This window comes from Pleurodeles waltl, chromosome 9 (assembly GCF_031143425.1).
Source record: "Pleurodeles waltl isolate 20211129_DDA chromosome 9, aPleWal1.hap1.20221129, whole genome shotgun sequence".
In the NCBI taxonomy this organism is placed as follows: Eukaryota; Metazoa; Chordata; class Amphibia; order Caudata; family Salamandridae; genus Pleurodeles; species Pleurodeles waltl.
The window spans coordinates 976,676,370-976,703,103 of record NC_090448.1 but is presented as its reverse complement, the minus strand read 5'-3'; the positions used below and the strand labels follow the sequence as shown (position 1 = coordinate 976,703,103).

Genomic DNA, 26,734 nt, shown 5'->3' with positions numbered 1-26,734 from the left:
AGAAGATCATGTGACAGAATGTCCTTGATAAATTCACCCCTTTTGTTTGCTACATTCATCTCCTGTGCTTGCGAAAGCTGTTTTTTGTAACAAGTTTTGTAGTGACTGGCTGGATGAAACTCTTACAGTGGCAATTAAAGCGTCAAAGTTTAGCTTTCATGATTGTCAAACAGCTTTTTCTCTTCTAATACAAACCTGTTCTGCGTATAGCTTTGAACTGTGTTCCAGGACATTTAGTAGACGTGTCTTTATATCGTTATCCACATATTGGTTGGTCATGGAGTTGTGCAGTCGCACAGGCACTGTCATTTCAAAGGGGTTTCCTTGCTGCTGCATGAAATGAAGGTTGTCAACATGTTTATCAAAACGTTCCCCCTCTCTTTCCCACAAGTTTATGGTGAAATGATCCATTAATTTTTAATTCGTCATCTCTCCGAAAACATTGAAAATAAAAAAAAGGACTTCATGGTAGATCATCGCCCATTGAGCAACATATTCACTTTTATGTATCTGACCAACAATTCCATTTTCTGTGATCTCTGGATCGCCTGTTCCAGTTCTATTTCTGGAGCCACAGCATTGAATCTTCCCTAACTGTCTTTCACCACAAAACGTCTTTGGATGAATTTTCTGTAGAGGTATGGTTTTTCCACCTCTAGCTTCTTCACTCTTTCCAATTACTAGGACCCCATAGCTCAGGTTGTTCATGCAATCAAATTCATGAAACACAATCAGTGACTCCACAGTCTTCACGTGCAGCTCCCAATCACCTTCCCAAACAGCATGTACCAAGTTTTTCACTAGAGCTATGATGTGTAAAATATTTCCACAGTACTTGCAAAGTTATGATTTTTCTTCGCAATCTTTGACAAACTCTATAAACTTTGTTTTCTGATTTTGAAATGTCTATTGAATGTTGCCTGGCTTTGCATTATGTCTTTTGAATGAAGTGCTCCCTGTGCCTTGTTCACTTCTGAGATAAGCCATGCAAAACCTAATTCGTCAGTCTTGTTCCAGAATGCATTCCAACGCAATGTTTCTATAACCTCAGATATGATGAGCATACCTTGAAACAAACAAACATAATGAGTTCTGCTACATACTGACTGGACAGTTTTGCTTCCAAAGATTTCTGTCTTAACAAGTGCATAGTCTATGTCACAATTACTGAGACAACTTCCTGCACAATTCAACTTTTGTCATGTGGAAAACGTCTGTCATTGGATAAAGATCATTCAGTTCTACTGGATTGCTCATAAAAATGTAATCTACAGTACAGAAAACACCTTTATCACAGAAAATTGCCATGATAGGCTGATCTTCAAGCTGAGCACGCACAATTAGAATTTTTTTTTAGAGCTGTGTATACTGTTGCGTAGTTTGTGACTGTAGATTGTGTTACTGGTAAAAACCCAAACGTCTTCAGTGGGACAGTATTCTGGGAGATCAGGGCATGGATTCCAGCCCACTGAGGACCTGGCTTTTCTTCATCCTTCAGTCTGCACCGATTTGGGCTTTGGGGACCTCAGCATCAGGTAGAATAGGATCCATGTTCTCAGCCACTTTGAAACTTTCGAGTAGACCGGGATGTGTTGATGGCTTGTAGTGATTTTTGCACACGTTGGCAAGGGAGTTGGGTTATAAGTCTGCAGCTTTGTTTGTTTATGCCTACAGCTGACACAGATTGTTCTCCTGCTGCTACTTCATTAGTACAGTCTTGAAAAAGCACCATAGTCTTATCATGTGTTAGATGTTCCAGACGAAGAGGAGCTGTCTTCAGAAGTCAAAATTATCAAGAGCAGCAATTGTAAATCCTTTCCTAGTAAAGTGATTTGGAAGTGGTGTGCTGTAGGATTTACAAGATTTTACAGCATGAGCTGCTAACAAGTTCCAGCTCCGTACTATTTCATTATAACTTTTTGATGCACCAATCCTATTCATTGAAGTGATTAGCGCTCTACTTTTGCACTTGTCATAGATGCATAGGCAGTCACCATGTGTAGCAGAGTTTTCTTTTTGCCATGATGTAATTTCTTTAAAAAATGACTTGAAAAAGACTACATTTGCACAGCATAAGCCTTTCTGTTCATGGGATTGTCTGCCACTTCTTCGCTTATATTTTCGAAACCATCATCAATGTTGTTGGCTTCTCTTCAGAACTCAAGAGCCTTAATTTATAACAGTTTTGCTTTTCTGATCATAAACAATGATGTAAAAACTGGTAAGACAAAATCAGGCATTCATTTTGAGTCCCATGATTTGCAGAGCTCTGGGCCATCACAAAATTGGTCATTAAGTCCAAAATCTAAATCTTTCAGGACGTTTCTTAAAATGGTTCCTGCTGATTTTACTGCATCCTGAGATCTTATTTTGGCAGCAAGAACTTCAGGACTCAGATCAACTGAGAACACCATAAGTGACTCATTCTTTTTGTTAGACGAATAAAAACGAATTCTGTCATTCTACATTCTCACCAGAAAAATCGTAATTTTATCTTTATGGATCAATACAGTTTTATCAATGCTGACCATTATTTCTCTGATATTACTGAGTGTGAACTCGTAGCCAGCGCTCAAGAATGGCTGTAAAACTTAATTTATTTTTTCAAAGAGTGCAAGCTTATCTGACGGCTGGTAGTTGCGTTGCTGCTGAGAGCCCATTATACACTCATATTTTCAAATGCATGCACCCATGCAGTTCGGGTGGGGATACAAATCTGCTGCAAATACATTCACTTTGCTGTTTAGATCAGCTGCTTGGCTGAAAACTTAATTTTGGAGGAAACTAGCTGCAGATAAAAACATGTTTGCCCTTTGAGACTCGCATACTCTGTACTTCGTTCTTTCGTTAATCCCTTTGGCCCTTGTCCTGGCTGAACCACAGATAACACATTGAAGACCCTCTCCTTTCTGATCAGTTGTTGGTGGATAAGGAGTAGTCATTGGTTAGGTGTATGGGCAATGGGTTTGGTTGTCATCGCTTTCTCTGAAGAGTTGGATTCTTGTGGTGATTCACTGATTTGTGCAATTTTTTTTGTCAATTTTTTTCCAGGCTTTTTTTCCATTGTATACGACTTGTAGCACTTGTTACAATGATAACATATTTGATCCTCTTCACCCATCAGTTTAAATCTTTTTTTTGTGCTTCGTCTTGCTATATTTCTGCAGCATCTCTAACTCTCTTCTGTACAGCGCAGTTGATGTTGGCTCTTCTTTCGGATTAGTTTGTCATATGACACATTTTTCTTTGTTGAATGAGTCCTCAGATTTTGTAGTTAGCAACACTCTGTCAGGAGTTAAAGATCCTCTGCTACCACCTGCTTCGCACATGTTTACGAATTTGAATCAACGGAAAACATGAAACAAAAAGAATATTAAAATAAATTACCAATTTGATGGCTAATGCATATCATTATAGAACCGCCATTTTGAAAAATGGAGGAGGGGTTGTTCTCTTTAGTTTTTCTAGTCTCTAGAAGACTACTTGACCCTCAAAACCCACGTTTTGACATAAAAAAAAAAGAAGTATATAGGTCTCATGGTTCCTGAAATATTACATCACTGCATTACACCAGCGGTCTTAAGAATCCCATCCAGAAAAAATTGGCTGCAATTAGCAATGTCTACCCAAGCTTAATTACTTCTCTAATGATTCAAAAATGAAAATCTCTGAACAATTATTATTATTATTATTATTATATATATATATTTTTTTTTTTAACAAAGTTTTATTAGAGGGCCTGGACTATGTACTGACTCACGGCAGTTGGTTAAAGATTTTATAATAAGACTAGGATGGGATTTTTGACAAGCAAAGGCATTTCCTACATAATGGGGGGGAAAGGACAGGTAGCTCTTATGTCATTGCCTAGGTTTCTTCAACTCCTCCAAAAGTTCAAAATCCCAATTATTCATTCAGCAGAATCCTCTTTGCCTTGGGTATAGAGAGGCTATCTCGGTGCCAGTGCTGCTGGACTTTGTATCTAGGGCTCCATACATAGTTTTAAATCTGGCTCAAAGATTGCAGATTCCCACTTGTATAGCAAAAAAAAAAACCTCAGAACAAGTTCAGACTGTTGATGGATCTCTCTTTATCTTCTGGCATTGTAGATTTAATTACAATAATGTTATACACATTTTAGGCAATCCTATGTAGTTGGTAGCCTTTGGTTGTATAGCGTTACCCAACTATGTAATGTTTGGATTTACATTATTGGAACAACATAATCCCCACATTTTTTGGCCACTTAGGCTATATTATTGTCGTCACAATTTTGCAGAGGCCCCTGCTACTCTGATGGAACGTATTGGATGCAAATGGAAGGAAAATTTAGTGAATCAATATTCATTCCTTTAATAACACCTATATCTTCTGTACCTCAGACATCCCAAATTCCTAAATGTCTTTCAGAAGCAAACATCAATCTCATTAGCCTTCTAAAGGAATCCAGACTATGCTATTTGAATTGTGGTAAGAGCCATTATGTCTAATCATTCGATCAGGACTTATAAAGCACAGCAAATCACCCATGATTGTCTCAAAGCTCTGGAGTTGGTAGCTGCTTCGCAGTACTCTTAATTTGAATAGCCATATCTTGGGTCCTGTTTAAAATCTTCGGAGCAATCTGTTTTTCCTGAGGTACAGGGGAAGGTTGTTCCAGGCTTTGGCTGCCAGGTGAGAGAAGCAGCATCCTCCGCTGTTGGATCTGCAGATCGGGGGTGTCTGCGAGGAAGAGGGAGGCAGATCAAAGGTGTCTGCTAGGTTGGTGAAAGGTCATTCATTTGTTGATGTTTGCTGGTCCTTCGTTGTGCATGGGTCAGCATCTAGAACTGACTTCTCTTCTGGGTCTTGAGCCAGTGTAGCTTCTTGAAGTGCAGGGTGATGTGAGTCTGTCTGGGGAAGTCCAGGATGATTCTTGCAGCTGGGTTTTGTATGGTCTGTCTGTAGTCTCTTCTGGAGGTGTGCATTGAATCCTACCTAAAGAGTGTTACCGTTGTCCAGCCTGCTAGTGACAAGGGCATGAGTGACAGTTCTTCTGGTGTTGATTAAGACCTGAAGAGCTTACAAAGCATGTGTAGGGTGTGATATCAGGCGGACGAAACTGCATTTGCTTGTTTCTGCATAGATAATTTGCTGTCCAAGATAACAATGTTGCTGTACGTGTTAAAGAGGGATGATCCCTGTGGGATGCTGCAGATGATCTTCTTGGGTTCCAGGGTGAATGGTGGGAGACTGATTCTCTGGGTTTTTCTGGTAAAGTATGAGGTGATCCATTTGAGGGCATCTCCCTGGATTCTGATTTGGTGGAGTCTGTTGATCAAGATGTGGTGGGAAACAGTGTAGAAGGCAGCCAAGCAAGTCCAGGAGGATGAGGGCTGTTGTTTCCCCGCAGTCTAGGAGGGCCCTGGTGCCATCAGTGGCTGCAATCAGGGCTGGCTCTGTGCAGTGGCTGACTCAGAATTTGGATTTCGAGGGGTCCAGAAGGTGCTAGTCTTCCAAGTATTTTAGTTGATGGTTGAATACCTTTTCGAGAACCTTTGCTGGAAAGTGGAGCAGGGAGATGGGCCGGTAGTTTTTGGGATATGCTGGGTCAGCAGATTTTGTTTTTGTTTTTTCAGTGGGGCCATTGCTTCAGCGTGTTTCCAGTCCTTAGGGAAGGAGGCAGTGGTGATGGAGGCGGTCAGGACTTTCTTCAGCTCATTGCCAATAGTCTTACTACTGAGGTTAAAGATGTGGTGGGGACATGAGTCCGTGGGTGCTCCCCAGTATACAGAGTTCATGACGGAGATTGTGGCATGATTTGTGAGAGGGTCCCAATGGGTGAGCAGATGTTTGAGGTTTTTTGTTTGTGGGTGTGAGTAGGCTGATGCTGTCTCCGGCAGGGTTTTGAGGTTTGAAGTTCTGGTAAATGGCTGATATCATGGCGTTGAAGTCTGTCACACATTTCTTGGGAGGGGGTGATGTCCTTTCCAGTGGCCGTGAGGTTGGAGAACTCCTTCATGATAACGAAGAGCTCCTTGCTGTGGTTTGTGCTGACGTCTATGCGGTCTGCTCGATCGATCTTATTTGTTTTTCTCAGGAGGGGGTGAGTACTGGTTGAGTGCTGTTTTGAAGGTGGTATAGCCTTCTGTCTTTTCAATAGTATGCCACTTCTTTCTAGTTGCCAGCAGTTGCATTTGGAGGATTTCAACTCCGGAAGTGTTCACTTCCTATGAGAGCAAGAAAAGAAAGATCACAAGCAGTTTTAGAAGAAAATATTCAGAATGGGTTAGTTGTGCCGTGCACTGTACCTCTCTCACTGGGTTATCTGTTTTTTGTGCCCAAGAAGTCTCTAAAACTTGGGCCTGTTGATGTCTAAACAGGGTAACCATTAGGGACGTTATCCACTCATGAGGGTAGCCACAATTTTTTATTTTTATTTAACTAAGCTAGGTGTTCGTGGCGGTTCACCCTTTTCCAAGTCAGAAATGAGGATGAGTGGAAAACAGCCTTTTGTATCCTTTTTTTAGCCACAACGGGTATTGAGTAATGCCCTCTGAACTATGCAACACCCCGGCCATCTTTCAAATTTTTATCAACAGCATAATTTGTGATCTTCTAAATCTATATGTAGTATAGATATAGTAGTTTACTTGGATGACCTCTTGACTTCTTCTAAGACTCTACATGAACATCAAAGACACGTAAGTTTGGTACTGCTTCATTTCAGACGGATCCATCATTCATGCAAGCCAGAAGACTGCACATCTGATAGATAGATAGATATACACACTTTTGAATGTTGATATGTCAATAATTACAACAGTACAGTGTTCTGGGTTCGTAGATCATTTCAGGGAAAGATATTCTAGTAACTACAGCCACAAATGTTTTTTTCTGAGCATGCCTGTTATTAACAGAAGATTTGAGGATACATCAGGAATTAGGTATTGCTTGCTACTCCTAGAGAGTAAGGAAGCTGTCATAATGTCAGGAGAGCCATATGCTATAGTAACAATAACAAGAAAACATTCCTTATTACATTTAACTTTAAACTGTGTTCCTGTATGTCTGTGTCTCGTGTTGAAATGAGTAAGCAATGCCTGGAACGGGAAGGGAGAGGAAAAAAGAGTGGGGAGTGATCACAGCTCTGGTCAAGGGTTGTCTGTTAATACTCACAAAAACTCTACTATTCTTGATGGGCCTTCACTTAATTCCAGTGTCTACCACCAGTTTATCAGAGATTTTGCAAGTATGAGTATTCACATTTCACAAACTCTAAAGAGAACCTGTCTAAAGGATTTCAGTGGACTTAAAGTGCAGAGGAAGATTTTCAAAATGTAAAAACATGTTTTTATTCAAGTGGGTTCTGGTTGCAGAAGCCCCCCACTTTTTGCTTGGTTTTTGATGCAGCTTTGACTCAAGTGCACTGGGTTTCTGCTTCCCAGCTTCCCAGTGCCAGTGTTCCTTCCCCAGCACAAGAACCTAGTCACTTGATCCTCAAGTAGCCATCCTCCCCACCACCTTTGTAAGTTCCTTGTAAATGGTGCCTCTGATACCTGGGGCATGGGTACTAAAGAGTATCCCCCAAGAGCTGCAGCACAGCTTGTGCCACTCTAAGAGACCCAGCACCAAACTCAGACTGCCACTACAGGCTACTTTACAAGGTGCTCTAAAAAGTGAAAACTCAACACGGCACACTTGTGTGCCATGCCCCTAACACTGCCTGTAATGTGTGTAATTCACCTCTACACCAGGCCTTACAACACTAAGGCAGGGTGCATTATATTACATGCATGAACAAATATGTCCCTACTGTCTTTGCCGATTCTTGGACATAGTAAGTGATCAGATAAGCAATTTTAAGTGAAAGTGATGGACACTGGTCAATATGAGTTTCCCAGCTACATGATGGCATCACTGAAAGCCCTTGCTGATTCCAGTGATGGATGTATTAATACATGCACCCTGGGGGCACCATGTAGGTTCCCCTGAAAACCTATCAACTGTTGGTCGGCTGGCTGACTAGTTTCCACCACTCCTGCCACCAACCGACGAGTTTCGTTTTCAGGCTGGACACACCTTTAGGGTGACCAGCCTGAAATTAACACAGCCTTAGGAATGCCATCATCTTGTGTGTCGTAGAATTAGGAATTCCGGAACAGGGTGATGCCCACGCCCCAAAAGAAGTGGTCATCTAGGGGGTGTAGTGGCCCCAGGGATAAGTAGTCCATTTGCTAATACCCCTTACTTCTCGTAATGTCCTTAAATTGAGTATTTAGGGGACCCCCTCATACTAGGACCTCAGATTCTTGCTGACCTACAAAGGACACTCGAGCTGCGAAAGCAAAGACTGAGGAAGGAGCAACTGACTTGGCACCAGCCCTGACTGCCTGTCTGCTGTTCCTCCCAAATTGCACAAAAGTCCTCTCGCCCTGCAAGTTGTTGTGCCTCCAAAAGCCTGGGAGGACTGTCTGCCTTCAGCAAAGACCCAGGAACTCCTATGGAGCAGCATAGCTGCTTCCCTGCATCCTGCAGGCACCCCAGGAGACCTGAGAGGACTCTGGACAACCAAAATCCGACACCGGAAAGCACCACTGCAACCTTGCCACCTAGTCAGAGTTGAAGAGGACCCACAGTGCCAGCGAGGTCCCCCGGCCCTACAGAGACACAGCCCACCTTGGACTTGTCCACTTGAGACTCACGGCTGCCTGCACCCTCTCTTTTCAGGCCCCCTCGACTGCAAGTGCTCTTGGTGAAGAAAATCCAACGCCTCCAGACACCTCTGCACCCCTCACCTTTGGCGAAGAGGTCCTAAGGTGTCCCCGATCATTCTGACAATTGAACCCACTTGCTGGTTCATCCTGACCACCTCCCAGTCCAAACCTACAGCCTCTTTTTGACAGGACCGATCCCCATTGACTAACATTGGGCACCGACACTGTATTGCACCTCTGCACACGGCCAACCCAGTGCCGCCAGGTGTGACCTGTTAGTGTGGCCTTTGACCTTGCCCTATACTTTCCTTAAGTCCAGGAGATTGGTCCCGTAAGTGGCTGTGGAGTGACCGAATGCAGTAAATGTTTTCTCCCATAGGTTAACATTGGGTACCCAATGCTGAAAAGCACCTCTGCACCTGGCAACCCCAGTGCGCCCAAGTTGAACTGCTAATGCTGTCTTGGACCTCACCCCACAATCTCCTTAAGTCCAGGAGATTGGTCCCCGAAGTCGCTGTACAATACCAGTATGCAGTATTTGTTTTTCCTCCAGAAGATAACATTGCCACCTCTGAAAAAAGGACCATAAACTTTTGAAGACTGTAATAATTCATAACTCGAACAGAACTCACCTCATTCCGATGACCGTGGTGTCAAAATTTATATAAAAGTGCGTGTTATTTTGATAAATTGGTGTCTGATTTGTTTGAGTGTGTTTCGCTCACTGCCTTTGTGTGTGCAATACATGCTTAGCACTACCATCTGATATGCCTTACTGCTCATTCACACTACCACAAAAGAGAGCATTTGGGGTGTCATTTGTGCCTCTGTAATTCCTCTGGGGATTGCTTGGACTCTTTGCACAGTGTACCTTGTTTGGGTCCACTAGATAAAGAGCCAGCTTCCTACAGGCTCCCCTCCTTAGGCATCCCGACCCATCACAAAAAAAAATACAAAAATAGAGGCTGATACCTCATGGAAGGCAGTTGGAGCAGTTTTATTGCAGTTACTTTCCAAAGACATTTTGGAATAACCAATTTTCCACCTATCCCATGTTTTGAATCCTTGTGAGCAAAGGTACTCTAAGGTGAATTGTTGGATATGAACCATATTTTAACACAATGGAGACTTCTTTTAATGGAAGCAGCAGAGCCATTTGAAGTACTACCTGATCACAGAAATCTGCAGTTCTTCCAAAACACATATTGTATAAGTAGCTGACAAGCTCTTTGATCATTCTGCAAAAAAAAAAAAAGAAAAAAGAATTCTATGTAACTTACATTCCTGGCTTTCCAAATCTAGTAGCAGATACCCTGTCTTGACAATAGTCTTCCTTTGCAAACTCAGAGGGCCCTGCTCTTATACTGCCAGAAAGGGTATTCAGTTTAGATCAGTCCTTTCTACAGTGGGTTAGAAAGTACTAAACCGAGCTATCACAGGAATATTTTAATGCCTCAAAACAAAATGATCCATTGGTAAGTCGCCAAAATCTTTTCTTTTTTCAGCAAGCTCTATTTATCTCCTCTAAAGAATTGCAAACTGAAGTCTTGACGGTGTGTCATGACTCCGTGAGGTATTTGCAGGGCATTGAGTTAAATGTACACCAGAGCTTTTTTAAAGTTGCAGGCTGGCAAACTGTCGGTCAAAGTGTAGAACTGTATGTCAAGTCCTGTCCTCTTTGTTCCCAAGCAAAGACCTCCTATGACTGGTATACTTTACTGCCACTATCGGTTTCACCTGGAACACAATTTCAACTAATCCTATCATTGTTTTACCCCTCTGATGGTTCCCTGGTTATCTGAGTCACGATAAATGTTTTTTTCCAAGCTGGCACTTTTTTCACTTTTTCGGTCTCTTACAACCAGTATGGTCAAACGATTCTTAACTGACATTTTCCATCTACATGGCCTGCTTGATAGTATAGAGTCAGACAAAGGCTCTCAATATATCCCTCTCTGTTGGCATTCTGCCTGTACAAACAAAGGGCCACCTTGCACACCCTTCCAAAATGGCCACATTTACCACACTTTCTGCAAATAGAATTATGGGCATAAAAATTCAGGCTGCTGGACTGGTTCCCCTAGCTGCCATACTTGTAGCACTTTGGTTGTTGATGTCTATCTATAAAATGAAATTAAAAACGTATAAAGCACATTAAACCTGAGGGTATTAAAGTGCTATAGCAGAAACGGAGCTCAACCACAGCAGACCTAGGAGAATTAAGATGAAAAAAGCCAAGTATTCAAGGACTTTTTAAACAGAGTAAACAAATCCAAATCGGTAATATGGGTAGGCAGAGAATTCCAGAGCCTGGCAGCAGGTGTACCGGAGTTGGACCCCCCGCCCCATCTAGCTTTTTGAAATCTAGGAATACTGACTTGCCTACCAGAAGTGGTTCTGAGTGACCTGCCAGGGATATACCAGTTAAACAGGGCTGAGAAATGTTTAGACCCTTTGTGAGAGAGGGCTTGGAAGATTAAGCAGCTATAGAAGATGCGCTTCCTAACATTTTGCATACCTAGTACTACCTAGAGTTGGTTTTACGGTTTCCACACTAGCTCTCTGCACTATTGACCTTTCATCCTCAAGTCTACCTTTGGATTCAGACTTGCACGCCACTGGGGTGTCCTTAGCGTAAGGACAGTGGACAGGTTAAGATATTGTGTTATCCAGAAAGAGTTGTGGTGGGCAATGGTAAGGAGAAAGCAGTCAATTTCAAGGACTCTGTTCTTTATGGAACCAAGAATGTTGGTACGAATGTTCTCTGAACTGTGTTCTTTTGTCCCAATCCCAACTATCGCATTTTGTTCTGTATTTATATTATATATGCTATGTTCCTTGCCATTTGCAATTTTTCTCTGTACGCACGGTTTGTTGCCATTTATTCATGGTACATTAATTTTTTGTTCTTGTTGTTCAGTGTAATGGGGAAAGATTTCCATAGAATCTTACTCTGCTAGTATTGTAAATCATGTCACTGTATTGTTAGGTGAACTGAAAAACTTATTCAGTGTTGCCTGTGCCAGTATCTTGATGGCATATCCTGAAGCTTTAAGCCTCAGTGAGAGTTAGTTAGTTGAGGGTCAACTCAGCAAAAATATTTATAGATCCACCTAGTGGACAGTCCTCAGGATAGGAATCTGTGGGGATATAATGTATCCCCCACAAACATTGTTGCTAAAAGTAAGTAACTTGTGTTCTTGTTGCGATTTCATTGAGGTGAAAAGCAGAACCTTTCCCTAGGTATTCTGAATTTTACTCCTCATCAAGGATTGTTCCAACAGCCTATTTGTTTTTAATAAAATAAAAGCAAACCTTGACCTCATGGCAAGATTTAAGTAGTGCAGTAAACAACATTAATATCCCAGAGGCCGTTCAGAATTATTTTAGTCTTTCCTAATGACCTGGTCCTTGCTTTGAACACTTGGGTGGTCATTTTGAATTTGACGGTCTTTGACTGGCGGTCAGCGGTGAAGACCGCCAGATTACAAGTATATGCGGTTTGGCCTGTGCCAAACCTCCACTTACCGGTTCCTACCTCCAGAGCTGTTGGACCCACCGGGCCAGAGACTAGCATCTCCGACCCGGTGGTCCACCCAAGACCGCCGGCGGTATCACGGGTCTCCTTTCCGCCAGGGATTTCCCCCACCTAATATCTGCCAGTAACCCCCCCACCCCCACTTCTCATACAACATTCCCACCTCCCCGAACCCCCAGTAACCCCACACCCACAGTAGTGACCCCAACCCCCTCTTCCCTAACAATATTCCCTCCCCAACCCCTAGTAACCCCTGCTCCAATTAGTGACCCACCACCCCTCCCAATCCCCGTACTTACTCCCACAGACACGCACATCCCGACACTCACACCCCGACACTCACACCCCGACACTCACAACACCCTGACACATGCACAAACACACATGCAACCCCCCCAAATCCAAATCCATGCACAACAACCCCACACACACACACATGCACTCACTACATTCACCCCCACAGACACGTATACTCACTCCATTCACAACCCTCTCCTTTCCTCAGCATACATACATACACACACAACCCCAACCCAGCATTCACCCACACATGCATCACCATCACCACATTTACAGACACACAGGCACAGACACTCCCCTCCCACCCACACTTTTTGATACACATACTTGCACATAATCCATTCACACACCCCACCCGCTTCCCTTGCGGAGGACACTTAACTGGTCTGATTAGGTGCTCCTCCCTGAGGGGACAGGAACCAGCACTCCCACCACCGGCAACACCCCACCATCAGGACACCGCCAGGCCGTATTATAGGTCGTAATATGGCTGGCAGAGTACTTTTGGCAGGGTGGTCCGTTGGTGGAACCGCCTCTGCGCCTCTGCCCACCAGCACGACTACTGGAGGATTTTTGCCTAAACTGTGGTGGAAATCCTTCAGCACTCGTAATGTGGCGGTCTTCTGGCGCCCGCGACTTCGGCGGTCTAAGGAAAAGACCACCAAAGTCGGAATGACCACCTTTGGTGTTTACTGTTTTCTCAAATGCACTGGGATTATTCTGATAGAGGATTTAGGCATATAATTGGTGCCTTGTCATCAAACTGCCTTGCTTTCTCTGACAGTTGGCCATTTTCCCTACTTTCCCTTGAATGCATCAGATTTCCAGAACTTGATTAATGGCTACTGTATGGGAATTAATACTGAAACACCATATAGTGCTAAGCTCTAAGCAGAGGCATTAACAAATATATTGCTGAATATTCTATGAGACATGCGCACCTATATAGCTTAACAATGATAATACATTCTCAGTAATTATATACTGAGAGACAGTGTACCCCCTCAAAGTTTAGTCAGTATTTAGATTGAATGCTTTATTGCAATTAGCAGTGTCTGTCTTCCTTCCCCCTTTTTATTTACAGTATTTTTAGATAAGCAAGGAGGTAACATTAAAGCAATTCAATCTTTTTGCCAGAGGTATCGTATGAGTGGGCAGACTGTCATTAGAGGTCTTGGGTGCCAATGCCAGCTTTTAAGGCATCCTCTACGTCTGCAACTTTGGTGGCATTCACTGAAGGTGCAATGAGAAACAGTTGTATTGCTGGGTCATATCTGTGTGTCTGTTTTGGTATAAAATTGGCAACCTTTTATTTGTATTATTATTAGTGAATCCATTAACCTGCCCTGGTTGCATTTCATCTAATCTATTGGACAAAAGCCCATGAGTGGAAATCTGCAAAAGAACATAAAACCCCCTAATTAGGTATATTGCGAGAGATTGGGAGTGGGGTACAGGGTGAGTTTGGACTATTGCCATCTTGTTTCCTAACATGCTAGCTGCTGGCTTCCATAAATATTAACATGGTATGGTGAGTTCCCAAGCAACAACGTGACCTCTCAAATACTTACTTAGTTGAAAAGTGTTGAGACACAAGCAGTTGAGACTGCGTTTGATGTAAATAATCTTTTACTCATCCAGTCTCTTCTTTCCCCTAGTGACAAGTGCTTGGATATTGAGATTATTTCCCATCACACTACTTTGCTCTAGAACCGTTTACATTGTAGTATCCAGATGCAGCCTTGAGTCTTCCTGTTGTCCATGTGCTATGTAACCAAAAACCACTGGAAGAACAGTATTGGCCACCAAGTTGCGGAACAGGTGTGAGTGCTTAGAGTTTATGAAAACAGCACTGTTACTCGTAATGGTCCAACTGCTCAGAGACCATACATCCAACAATAATCCATACACAAAAGGGAGTGCTGAAGAAGTCCAAAGAAGTGTCTTCGAGTGTTGACAAATCAATTAGTGCTAAAACATTCCATAAGAGTCTTATCATATGAAAATACAGTCCTCCTTAGGAATCCAGGCCTTTCCTCCCCCTCAGGTGGCAAGCCTTTTTTTGGCTATTTGGGGTAGTTCGAATTAGGCCTACATAACATTTTTGTCCACATAAGCTATCCACACCAAATTTGCATCCCTTTTTTTTTTTTCCCCCAACATCCTAGGGATTCTAAAGGTAACCAGAGTTTGTGGGTTCCCCCAGAGGAGACATAGAAATTAGCCAAAACAGTCGTTTTTTCACAAAAATGGGGAAAAAGTGCTGCAGAAGAAAGCATGTGTTTTTTCCCCCCCTGAAAATGGCATCAACAAAGGGTTTGCGGTGCTAAAATCAACATCTTCCCATCTTTCAGGAACAGGCTAACTTGAATCAGAAAACCACTTTTTCAACACAATTTTGGCATTTCACTGGGACTTGCCCCATCTTAACTATTTTTTGTGCCTTCAGCCTCCTTCCAGTTAGTGACAGAAATGGGTGTGAAACCAATGCTGGATCCCGGACAGCTAAACATTTCTGAAAAGTAGACAAAATTCTGAATTCAGCAAGGGGTCATTTGTTTATATGCTTCAAGGTTTTCCTACAGAAAGTTAGTTAGAATAACAAATATTGAAATTGAGGTAAAAAAAAAAGCCATTTCTGTCCACGTTTTCTTCTATAACTATTTCCAGCTATGGCATATTTTTTAATGTAATATACCGTTACATCTAATGAAATCTTCTAGTAGCAGGGGTGTATAGGGCTTGTAGGTTCATCAAGAACCGTAGGTACCCTTGCCAATAAATGAGCTTCACCTTGCAATAGGTTTTCATTGTATACCAGGGATAGAACAATAAATTTTGGTGAAATATAAAGAGTGAAAAATAGGTATCAAGGAAACCTTTGTATTTCCAAAATGGGCACAAGATAAGGTGTTGAGAAGCAGTGGTTATTTGCACATCTCTGAATTCCGGGGTCCCCATACTAGCATGTGAATTACAGGGCATTTCTCGAATAGAAATCTTTTTAACACACTGTCTTAAATTTGGAAGGGAAAAAATGTAGCGAAAGACAGGAGGCAGTAACACTTGTTCTTCTATTCTGTGTTCACCCAATTCTCCTGATTAAAAAATGGTACCTCACTGGTGTGGGTAGGCCTAGTGCCCGCAACAGGAAATCCCCCAAAACACAACGTGGACACATCACGTTTTCCCAAAGAAAACTGACCTGTTTTTTGCAAAGAGCCTAGCTGTGGATTTTGGCTTCTAGCTCCACCGGCACCTAGGGAAACCTAGCAAACCTATACATTTGTTAATATTAGACACCTAGGGGAATTCAGAATGGGGTGACTTGTGGGGCTCTCACCATGTTCTGGCACCCAGAATCCTTTGCATACCTCAGTTGTCTAAAGAAAAACACATTTCCCTCATACTTTGGTGCTGCAAAGTTCTGGAATCTGAGAGGAGCCAAAAACTTCCTCCCACCCAGCATTCCCCCAAGCCTCGTGATATAAATGGTACCTCACTTGTGTTGGTAAGCCTAGTGCCCGCGACAGGAAACGCCCCAAAATGCAACATGGACACATCACATTTTTACATTGAAAACTGACGTGTGTTTGGGAAAGTGCCTAGCTGTGGATTTCAGCCTCTAGCTCAGACGGCACCTAGGAAAACCGACCAAACCTATGCATTTTTGAAGACTAGACACCAGGGGAACCCACGAAGAGGTAACTTGTGGCGCTCGGACCAGGTTCTGTTACCCAAAATCCTTTGCACACCTCAAAATTTGGCAATAAAAACCACTTTTTCCACACATTTCGGCGATAGAAAGTTCTGGAATCTGAGAGGAGCCACAAATTTCCTTCAGCCCAGCGTTCTCCCAAGTCTCCAATAAAAATGGTACCTCACTTGTGTGGGTAGGCATAGTGCCCCCAACAGGAAATGCCCCAAAGCACAACATGGACACATCAAAATTATCTATTAAAAACAACCTGGTTTTGCAAGGGGGTCACCTGCGTTTTTGGGCCTGGGCTCAGTAGCCATCTACGGAAACCTACCAAGCCCAGACATTTCTGAAAACTAAACACCTGAGGGAGTCTGGGGAGATGTGACTTGCGTGGATCCCCCAGTGTTTTCTTACCCAGAATCCTCAGCACACCTCAAATTTAGCAAACAAATCAAATTTTCCTCAGATTTCTGTGTGGGATCACCGTATCAGCACAAATTTCCTAAACGCCAACGTTCCCCTCAGTCTCCCGATAAAAATGATACTTCACTTGTGTAGGTGGGCCAAGTGCCTATGACAGGGAATGGCCAAAAACATGTCAAAATTGAGAGGGAACCAAAGCAGGTCCAAAATAACAGTTTGGAATAAACGTTTTTAGGCTGACAAGTGGGGTAGAATTATTACCTTAGAGGGTGCCCACCAAGTTATCGAGTCCTGTACTGTTTTGGCGGGCTCTCCAGAGCCTCTGCCACCACAGACAAGAGTCTGACTTCCTCCTGCTGGTGGTGCTAGCACCTTGGCAGAACAAACGACAAAGGGCCTGAGCAGGAAGGAGGTCACACCTCCTCCCTCCCAGGCTGGCTAGTTAGTGGAAAAGGCATCAGGGCGTTGAGCCTCAAAGGCTTCCCCCAGACTTTGATGTGTAAGTAGCTGTCCCCCCCAGTGGATGACAAAGCCCTTCCTGCCCTGCCCTGCCCGGCGAGGCAGGAGGCAAAATAGCAATGCAGGAAGCGTACACCTCCAAAAGACTAGACACACCTTTAAGGTGGGCTTGGAGTTCTGCACAGCTGGGAAAGGGCTCTGCCATTTTGACAAACCCTAAGAATAGTTGTCACTTCAGGGGCGGATTAGCCGCAGAGACTAGTAGCCCATTAGCCACTGTCCCTCACACCCTCAAACGCCCCCTAAACCAGGATTTAAGGGGCTCCTCTGGCAGCAGAACTCGGATCTTATCTGAAAAGGAAGAAAGAAGCAAAAAAAGACGTCTGCACTGACAACAGGACCTAGATTCCAACCCCAGCACAAAGAGAGGACACAGTGTGACCTAAGAAGACAGTACTGGAGCTGAGTGCCAGCGTGTGCCCGAGGTGAAGACATGTTGGTCCCAGCAAGAGGGACCCAAGTGGATGCCGAGACTTTAAGGAAGACTCACCTGACCGGTGGTACCAGTCCCCTGTAGCTTGCAGGAATAAAGGCAGGCTGAGATCGAAGAACTGCGAGCCGACAGGCTCAGTGTGCCCGAGCCTAAATAAAGTCGGTGCCCAGCATCTAAAGAGTGGCAGTGAGGCCTGTGCCAAGTTTCAAGCCTCTACTCCCTGCAAAAAGACCTCTAGCTGCCAGAAAGCCGGTGGACCACTCTTGCAGCAACCATGGCTTGTCGGCCGCCAGCCTGGAAACCGATGGCCACAAGATGTTCACCGACTCCAGACATCTCCACCCCACCAGCATAGAGACAGACGTCACCAGCGATCTCTCTCCTGTGGGTTTACAGCCTGAAGGAAGTGACTTCGACTGGAGCAGCAAAGCATCTTTGGCACAGTCAGCCCCGTGATTGACAGCTAGAAGTCACCTCTGCACCTGGAGCCGTCAGACGAAGTGGTGAAGATCAACTGTCTATTCCTGTTCCTGGCTCCCCCAAAGACCTCTACATCGAAAGGGTAGTGTGTGCATCCACCCCCAAGTCCTGTTTTGCAATGGAGTGCAAAACGTACCAGCCACTGTGGACCATTCAGCACCAAGAACAGCCAAGTCGCCTCTGCAGCTGGACTCCCTGGGCAACCTACCAGACCCAGACAGTTATGAAACCTAGACATCTTGGGGAGTCCAGGGTGGTGTGCTTCGCATCTTTCCCACACCATTTTCCTACCCACAATGCCCTACAAACCTCAAATGTTGACTAAAACACCCTTTTTCTTCTCAGATTTCTAGGGGGGAAGCTTCCAGAACCCCAGGAATCCGCCTAGCATTGCCCTACTTCTGCTGATAAAAAGCATTGTGCGACTTGTGTTTGGGCCTAGTGCCAGCGACAGGAAGGGATCCACCCGCTATCAATAGGAGGCCCTGCGCAAGTGCTCCCATTGTCCTTGGTGTGATAAGTTCCTGTCAGCTCATTTATTGGCTGTGGTACCTCGAGTTCTTGGAAAACCCATCCCTACATACCCCACAACCAGAAGATTCGAGAAGATGTAATGGTATATAGCTTTTCTGAATTGGCCATCATGATAAGTTACAAATGAAAACATTGTCCTATATTTTCCTACTAATGTTCAGTATTGTTCTTCTTCAACACCTGGTTTCTTTGAGAAACCCTTGAAGGATCTACACAAATGACCCCTTTCTGAATTCAGAATGTTGTCTATTTTTCAGAAATGTATAGCTCTCTGGGATCCACCATGGGTTTCGCACCCATTTCCCCCACAAATTAGAAGGAGGGTGAAAGCACACAAAATAGCAAAAATAGGCTATCTCCCAGTAAAATGTCAAAACTGTGTTAAAAATTTGATTTTCTGAATCAAGTCTGCCTGTCTCTGAAAGCTGGGAAAGTGATGATTTTACCACCACAAGCTTTTCGTTGATGCCATTTGCAGGGAAAAAACAGCAGCTTTTTTTTTGTTTGTTTTTGTTGTTGTTGTATTTTCTGCCCAAAAATAAAATGAATCCATATTTTGGCTAATTTCTTGGTTTCCTCCAGGGCAATCCACCAACCCTGGGTGCCAATAGAATTCCTACGATGTTTGGAAACAAAGAACACAAATCTGGCATGGATAGCTTATGTGGACAAAAAGTTATGGGGACCTAAGAGGGAACTACCTCCAGTCACCCAAAAAAAATTTTTTTACCACAGGGGAGAAAAGACCTAGCAGCAAAGGTGTAGTATTCTATTTGAAGGGAGTCTGCTTCTTCCAGAGCCCCCATTAATAGCCTTCCTGGTAATAAGGTGTTGCAGTAGAAAGAACACTTTTTTCAAAGCACCTTAATAAGAGCAGTATTTCTGGTAAACTACGGGTTGAAATAGGAAGCTTTATCTTTATCGAACTGCCTCCTATTGGGCTCTGGCCTCTAGTGAACTGGTTTGTCAAAGAGGGACCACTCTAGCAGAACCGCCATTTGCAAACACACACTGTCTTATTATACAGAAAGAGTACTGCTTTACACTGCCCTTCTTGCTTCTAACATGCATTATAATAAGTTCAGTAATAAGTGCTCTTTATTTCAGTAGATTTTCTTTTGATAAACTAGTTGTTAAAAGAGAGAGCACGTTTTACAGAACCTTATACTAACAGACACTTGCTTCCTATGAGCTATTGATTGAGAGAGAGGGCTACTTTTTACAGAGAAACCACCATCCAATTGAGACTCCTTATAAATATCTTATCCACATTCCTTTCCATTCTTCAGTCCTACCCCTTACTCTGCTAACTAAACCCCTTCTTTCTCGTTCCCAAAATGTAATTCTTTTGTTCACGGTTTCTTCACCTTATGTCTCATTTCAGCTGCCTATTTCATTTACCACAGCTTTTAATCCTCTGTCCTATTCTGTGTGCCTTGTCGGTGTAACAGTTGCCCACATACTTTGTGTTTCTTATATTTCTGCAGTTTCTTACCTGTTTCCATGTTTACTTCTGTTTCATTCTCTTTGACTTCCGATTTATCTGGTGACACCTTTTCAGTCCACTTTGAATTCTGTTTATTCTTCTGTTCACTACCTCGTACTGCACACTTTTCTCAATTCCATATTTGTTTGTTGACTTTCCTCTGATTTTCATGTCCTTTTCTGTTACAAACTCAATTGAGTTGCTTCTGATCTTGCACTCGTCTTCAATTATTTCCCTAGTTGTAACTTGGGGTCTCCCCCTCGGCCCTGAGCCCGAAGCATCACATCTTCCATGTGTTTCCACTTCTTTGCTCTTTTGACTGGTACCAGACATTGGAATTTTATGTCCGGACCGGAGGTGAGGGCTATCCTCTACTTTCTTCACTTTTTATTCAGCAGCAAACTTCAGAATAAGCAAAAAATATCTTTCTTCTCCATGAACCCTAGGGAAGGTTTCAAAAACAAAACATCAGCCAATCACAGTCCTCCTTCACTGTTCTAGTCCATCAACATTCTCTGTGCCCCCTCTTTCTTCGCTGCTCTAGAGGCCAGACAGGTGTGGCTCAGTTTTCTCCTTGCTTTTGGGGGTGCACTGGGTCCTATTACTTGTTTAAAACAAATTTCTGTTTGATTTTTCTTTTCATTTACAGAGGTCTGCGGGACTGCATATCGGCACTCCTGACCCAGACTTAGGTTTGTTTTCAGTCAGTCACAAGAGTGTAGTGGTGAACGCTGTTCACTAGAGGGCACTCGTAATACCATTAAGGCATACCTCCAGTTCCACGGCTGCTGCGCTCTTCCCTCTCCCTTGACAGCATGAAGGCCTATATGAGCGCTGTGGAGTCTTGGCCTCTCCATGTCTATTGTTCCACCGATGCAGCCTAGAACTTGACACCCTTAGGGGTCTGTATGTTTGAAGGTCTTCCTTCATTTCTTTCATAAGCAGTGGCTGCTACGGCCGCTTGATCAGTTCAGTATTTTAATCAATTCTATCACTTGTGTTCTTCGCACCATGGGGACTGCCCAGGCTGTTAACCCTTAGAGTAAAGAGTGATTTGGTCGCAGACCACCTGCCCTGTAGTCTCTCATTTGTTTGTCATTGATAGGTCCCCTAGCACCACATCAGCCTCTGGATACACCTTCCAAAAGGTGTTGGCATTCCTGCAGGGTGCAAGATTCTGACAATGCTTATGTAGAGGAGGAATTGCCCTCCTTTTTTTTCCTCAATGCTAAGTTTTGTGAGGCTGTGGATGCCTTCATACACCTCGGTGTGACCTTGGCTCTAGAGTCCCCGGAGAGGAAAATAAACTAATTGGAGCTACGTGCCGTGAACCTCACTTCTTGGCAGGGGAAACACTCCAGGTCCGTAGGCTTACCTCACCTCATGGCTCCTAAGAGACAACATGAGCAGGGGGTTGACTTGATGACTTTGAGTGGCTCAAGAAGACCTTCTTGCCACATTCCAATTTTATGCTCCATTTTACAAACTTGCAACCCTCACCCTTGACCCCTGCCACCCTTAGCCCCATTGGAGATGATGAGTCGCAGTGCGACTCAGATGGCGAGGCTAGTTCTTCCAGACTGAGGCGTCCATCTTTGGACGATATCTCTCAACCCTGATCAAGCCCTGAACCCCAGACTGCGAACCTGGTGACAGGCATGTTTGATCTGATGGATTTGTTACACCGCCAGTATTCCAAGTGGTCTCCTAGTGATAGGGTGGCATCCTATGTGGCATGGTACTTTTCTTTCTTTATTTTTTTATTTTTTATTTTTTTACCTTTTCCATGAAAGGATTGGCATGCAGGTCTTGTGAACACCTTCCGGCCTGCCACCTCTGAGGTCCATCTCCGAATGAATTGAGTTTTTGTTGGTGAGCATCCCCTTGTTAGGAAAATGAGGGGTATAAGGTTCTCCTCCCCCCCCCCCACCCCCCCCACCCCCTCTCCCTCCCCCAAACCCAGGTATTCCATTCTTTGGAACGCAAAGAAGGTACTCAGCCTCTTTCATGGCAACACAGATAACTAACTAAAAAGAATTACAAGGTAAATTGTCTATTACTGTGTCTTATCTCGTGTCCGAGGTGTCAGACATGAGAGCCCTCGTTATTGCAGCTGGCGTATTCTCCCTGTACGAGGTCACTTCTCGTATCCCCTGTAGAACTAAATGGAATTCTAGGTTGGACTCCTATCCTGCTTTCCGTGCGTTATCAAAATTATGTATGGTGAGATGCATTAAGGCTTACAAAGCCAGGACTGAGGAGGTGGGCCTGCCTAGGGAACACTAGCTCCTAATTTTATTATGCAAAACATTTAAGGTGGTTTCTTCTGTCACAGCCATGTGGTTGAGAGGGATCATGCAATATGCAGGGATTGATACATCCATCTTTGGGAAACATTAGGAGAGGGGAGCCATGGCTTCCAAAGCTTTCTCTTTGAGAGCTAGATTAGAGAGTATTTTGATTGCGGCGGACTGGTCTTCGGTTTCTACGTTCAGTAAGTTTTACTTTAAACCAATAGTCAACATGGCTATATTGGTGGTGAGTAAACTTCGAACTAGCATAGTCCTAGCTTTTGTAACAGAAAATTTAATTTCTGTTAAGGACAGGGAGGCTGGGATTATTCTATCCCAATGCAGAGTGACTCTGTCCCAACCTTATGACTGCAAACAAAAGCCGAGTTGGTTGTGGAAGCCAAGCATCCATAAGGAATAAATGTGTTCTTTGCAAGTTTAAGGATGAGATGCGGATTATTTTTTATTTTTTATTTTTTTCTTCTGTTGAAGATGCTTTATAATAGGAATGTGTCACCTGTATTCCTGAATTTAAGGATAACAGCCTTAGTTCAGATGGACTACTGATTATCTACTTTTTGGTTGTAGGAAATGAGGTATTTGAGCAAGACAGAGGCACCCAGAACTAGAGGCAACTGTCTCACAAAGAAAGAGGAGGCATAGTAAGAGCTGATGGAGTAAAACAGTGAAGGAGGGATGTGTTTTCTCTTTGACGCCTTCCCAGGTACTCATGGGAAAGGACTTTTTTTGCTTGTTTTGAAGGCTGCTGTTAAATAAAAAGTGAAGAAAGTGGAGCATAACCCTTTCCTTCCTGTACTTAATAGACTTAAAACTTTACGCTAAGAAAGGTAGGACATTTTATATTCCTGCCCGCTTGCTATTTACTGTGCAACCACTTTAAATTCCTTGCTCTCTCTTGTAAAACAACGTATTTCATCTGATTTCTAAAGAAAAAAAAATATTTTGTTATGCTTTTTAAGTTAAAACACAACTGTCCATTGATAATACAATGGCAACATCACCAATAACCCAGCTGTTATTGAAAAACAGGTTCCAGTATTTCACCCTCAGAGGCACGTACGCCATCAAGTTCTAACACAGAAGGCGGGGACCCATGTCTCCTGACCTGTTCTGGGATTCTTCTCCTATACCTTCATCTTCCTTTCCCACAGCGCCAACTGGTAATAGTGTTTATTTCAGAGAGAGAGATGGTTCTGGGTGGGCCCTTGCCGTCTCTATCAGTTCCATAGTGTACCAAACCATCTCCTCAGACTTTTTAGCATTTCCTGGGGCACCCTCTGGCTTGATATACTACTCATCCCCAAAGTGTGCAGAAACAAATTGTTATAAACGTTTTGCATCTCGAGAAAGTGGGAGTGAGGTGGTGGTGGTGGTGGTAGGGAGGAGGTGCTGTCCCCATTTTGAATAAGCATCTATTGTCTACACCATGATTTCACCTGCTTTTATGCTCCCATTCGTTATCCTAAAGTAGTTCTGTGTTTTTTTTTTTTTTTTTTTTTTTGGTATCACTTTTGTGGTTCTGTGTTTTAGCGAATGGGCTATATACTTATAATAAATACTTAAATGCTGGTTAAATAATGCAATCTACGCACAGAACCCACATTCACTGATTCTTGCTGTTCACAAATGTCTGACTCTTGCTGATCGCAGATTGGATGAGAGATAGACCACGTGTTACAGATCACTCTAATAACAGGCCTTTGCTTTTTTTAAGCACTCTTTCAACAGACTCCTTCCTGTAAACTGGTCTTTAATATTAAGAGTACCAAGCCTCCTATAGGTTGCGTTTCCTGTAGTAAACTAGATGTTGAGAGATCAAGACCTTCACTTACACATCTTATAATCAACAGCTTCTTGAAATAAGTTAGTGACTAGAAGAAATCATTTTACAGAGCTCACTATTAGGAGCTACTTGCTTCTCTTAAGCTGACCACAGTTGGAGACTAGCTCTTACTGAACTGCCTTTCAACAGGTCTTTGATGCTAGTGTGTTTTAGCGATAGCAAGAGACTTCTTTTCCTGATCTTCTAGTTAACAGGTGCTTGTCTGGTGAGCCCGTTATAAGGGAGTACTTGACAGAGTTCAGTATTAGTACCCTCTTTTAATCAATAGTGGGATAATATCTCTTACATCGCTTCCTCCAAACAGGCACTTCATTCTTGTAAGCTATTTATTGAACATGAAAGATGATATCTTAACATGTGTTTATGTTTTGCTCTGTTAACATAGTTATTGGTAAATTGATCTTGCACGACAGATCACAACTCTTTCCAGAACCCCTGCTAACAGAGTTTTGCTTCTCTTAGATGGGGCTTCAGACTGCCAGAGCTCCTTGGAGCTGGTGGATTCAGAGGACGTGAGGAGTGTCTTATGCTGGAGTGCCAAGGATGGAACTGTCCAGAACCCTGGTACAAAGAATAGTTCTTTCACTGGCCTATCACCTGTGCTTATGATGAAGAATGTATTCTTCAGACAGGTAAGAAAGAAGCAATAATTGTATATTTGGGTTACTTACACCTCTTTTCCATTTTATATAGTTTTCTCTAATAGCATGTAATATGCAGCTGCAGCACCCATTTATCTCTCTTGTGGCATGTTACTGTCCAGCTGGCATACCCAACACTTTTGCAAGAAAATATCTGAAATTGTGTACCGCTCTAGACATTCTCTGATACAGTGCAGACATGGAACACTATGCCTCCCTCCGAACTAAACAATGTTATGCCTGTTTAAGACCTACACAGCAGTTCAAGCACATCAGATTGTTTAAGGCTAACCAAAAATTCTTGTTGCACACAATAACAGTACATTAAATGAGATTTCTTGCTCCAAGGACACAAAACTTCTCACGAACACAACATACATGAGACGAAGAGAGATCCAGAATCCTGGTGGCACATTTTACTCTCCAGCCTCATCTCCCACACCTCCTTCTATGTTGCCCATCTTACATGTTACAAAACTGCATCCGGATCGTGTTCTCCTGTGAATGACTCCTCCATCAGACTCAATGGTCACTCAATAATAGAAGAATATCTTCTTTGGGTTCATGCAGCACCACCTCGACTAGTCCCAAGACTCATCCTACGCATTTACCTTTTAACGTAAGAATTTTCAGGCAAGTGTCTCCCTCTTCGGAATTTGAGATCCTGATAAACCTTCGCAAATCAACACAGACTTCAGTAAAATCATGAATTCCCCTGTACTGAACCTTTCATAGATTCACATGTGGGATTCCCACAGTACAGTGGCAAAAGCAGTATAGTTCACACATAGTCCAGAAGGGCTAAAAACCTAGTCACATCATTATGAAAGAACCAAAATCCAACAAATCAGGCAACAGCACCTTCAGAGCATTCCCCACAGAGGCTTCACTTCCTTAAGCATTCTACTGCATGTCATGTCAAGGGAATCTCCCTGAACACCACTCAGTTATCCAGGATTTTCAGATAGAAAAAGATATATCTATATGTTCGATGGCATGTGTAGCTGCAGATACACATGCTTTGCACATCCCGCCATCTAGTGTTGGGCTCTGAGTGTTACAAGTTGTTTTTCTTCGAAGAAGTCTTTTCGAGTCACGAGATCGAGGGACTCCTCCCATTTCGGCTCCATTGCGCATGGGCGTTGACTCCATCTTAGATTGTTTTCTTTCCGCCATTGGGTTCGGACGTGTTCCTTTTCACTCCGCGCTTCGGTTCGGAAAGTTAGTGAAAAACTCGGAAAATTCAACGGTATTGTTTGCGTTCGGTATCGGGTTAGCTACAACAGATCGACACTGAATTCTGAAGAGCTCCGGGGACCCTTCGGGGTTTTCGATTCCCCTCCGGGGCATGGTCGGCCCGACCGCGTGAGTCTTCAAGGCTAATGGATCGGACCCCATTCCGCTTCTGCGCCGAATGCCACAACAAGTATCCTTACGCAGATCAGCATCTGGTCTGTAATTTGTGTTTGTCGCCAGAACACAAAGAGGATACCTGTGAGGCCTGTCGAGCATTTCGGTCCAGAAAGACTTTTAGGGACCGAAGAGCAAGAAGATTACAGATGGCGTCGGTGCCGACAGGACAAAAACACATGGAGGAAGAAGAGGAAGCCTTCTCCATTGAGGATTCGGACTCTGAAGAGGTCGATCCTGAACAGACGCCGAAAACCGTGAGTAAGATGTCGATACACAAGACTCGCGTAAAAACCAGTAAAGCCCAGGGGACGCCACTGCCAACAGGCCATGGCTTAACCCGAAAAATAGGTGACCGGGCATCGGCACCGAAAAAGGGCATGCATGTGTCGAAGTCCTCCGACTCTGGTCGAGAT

General features: G+C 43.5%; 1 protein-coding gene across 4 annotated transcripts in view; it reads left to right on the top strand.

Annotated features, from left to right (window-relative positions):
* CIPC (CLOCK interacting pacemaker) overlaps positions 1-26,734 on the top strand; it is a 242,607-nt gene that overhangs the window by 129,261 nt on the left and 86,612 nt on the right. For all 4 annotated transcript variants that reach the window (XM_069208432.1, XM_069208430.1, XM_069208429.1 and 1 more), the window contains exon 3: positions 24,730-24,899. In XM_069208432.1, the coding sequence (XP_069064533.1) occupies positions 24,730-24,899 (170 nt within the window). The remainder of the gene's footprint in view (positions 1-24,729; positions 24,900-26,734) is intronic.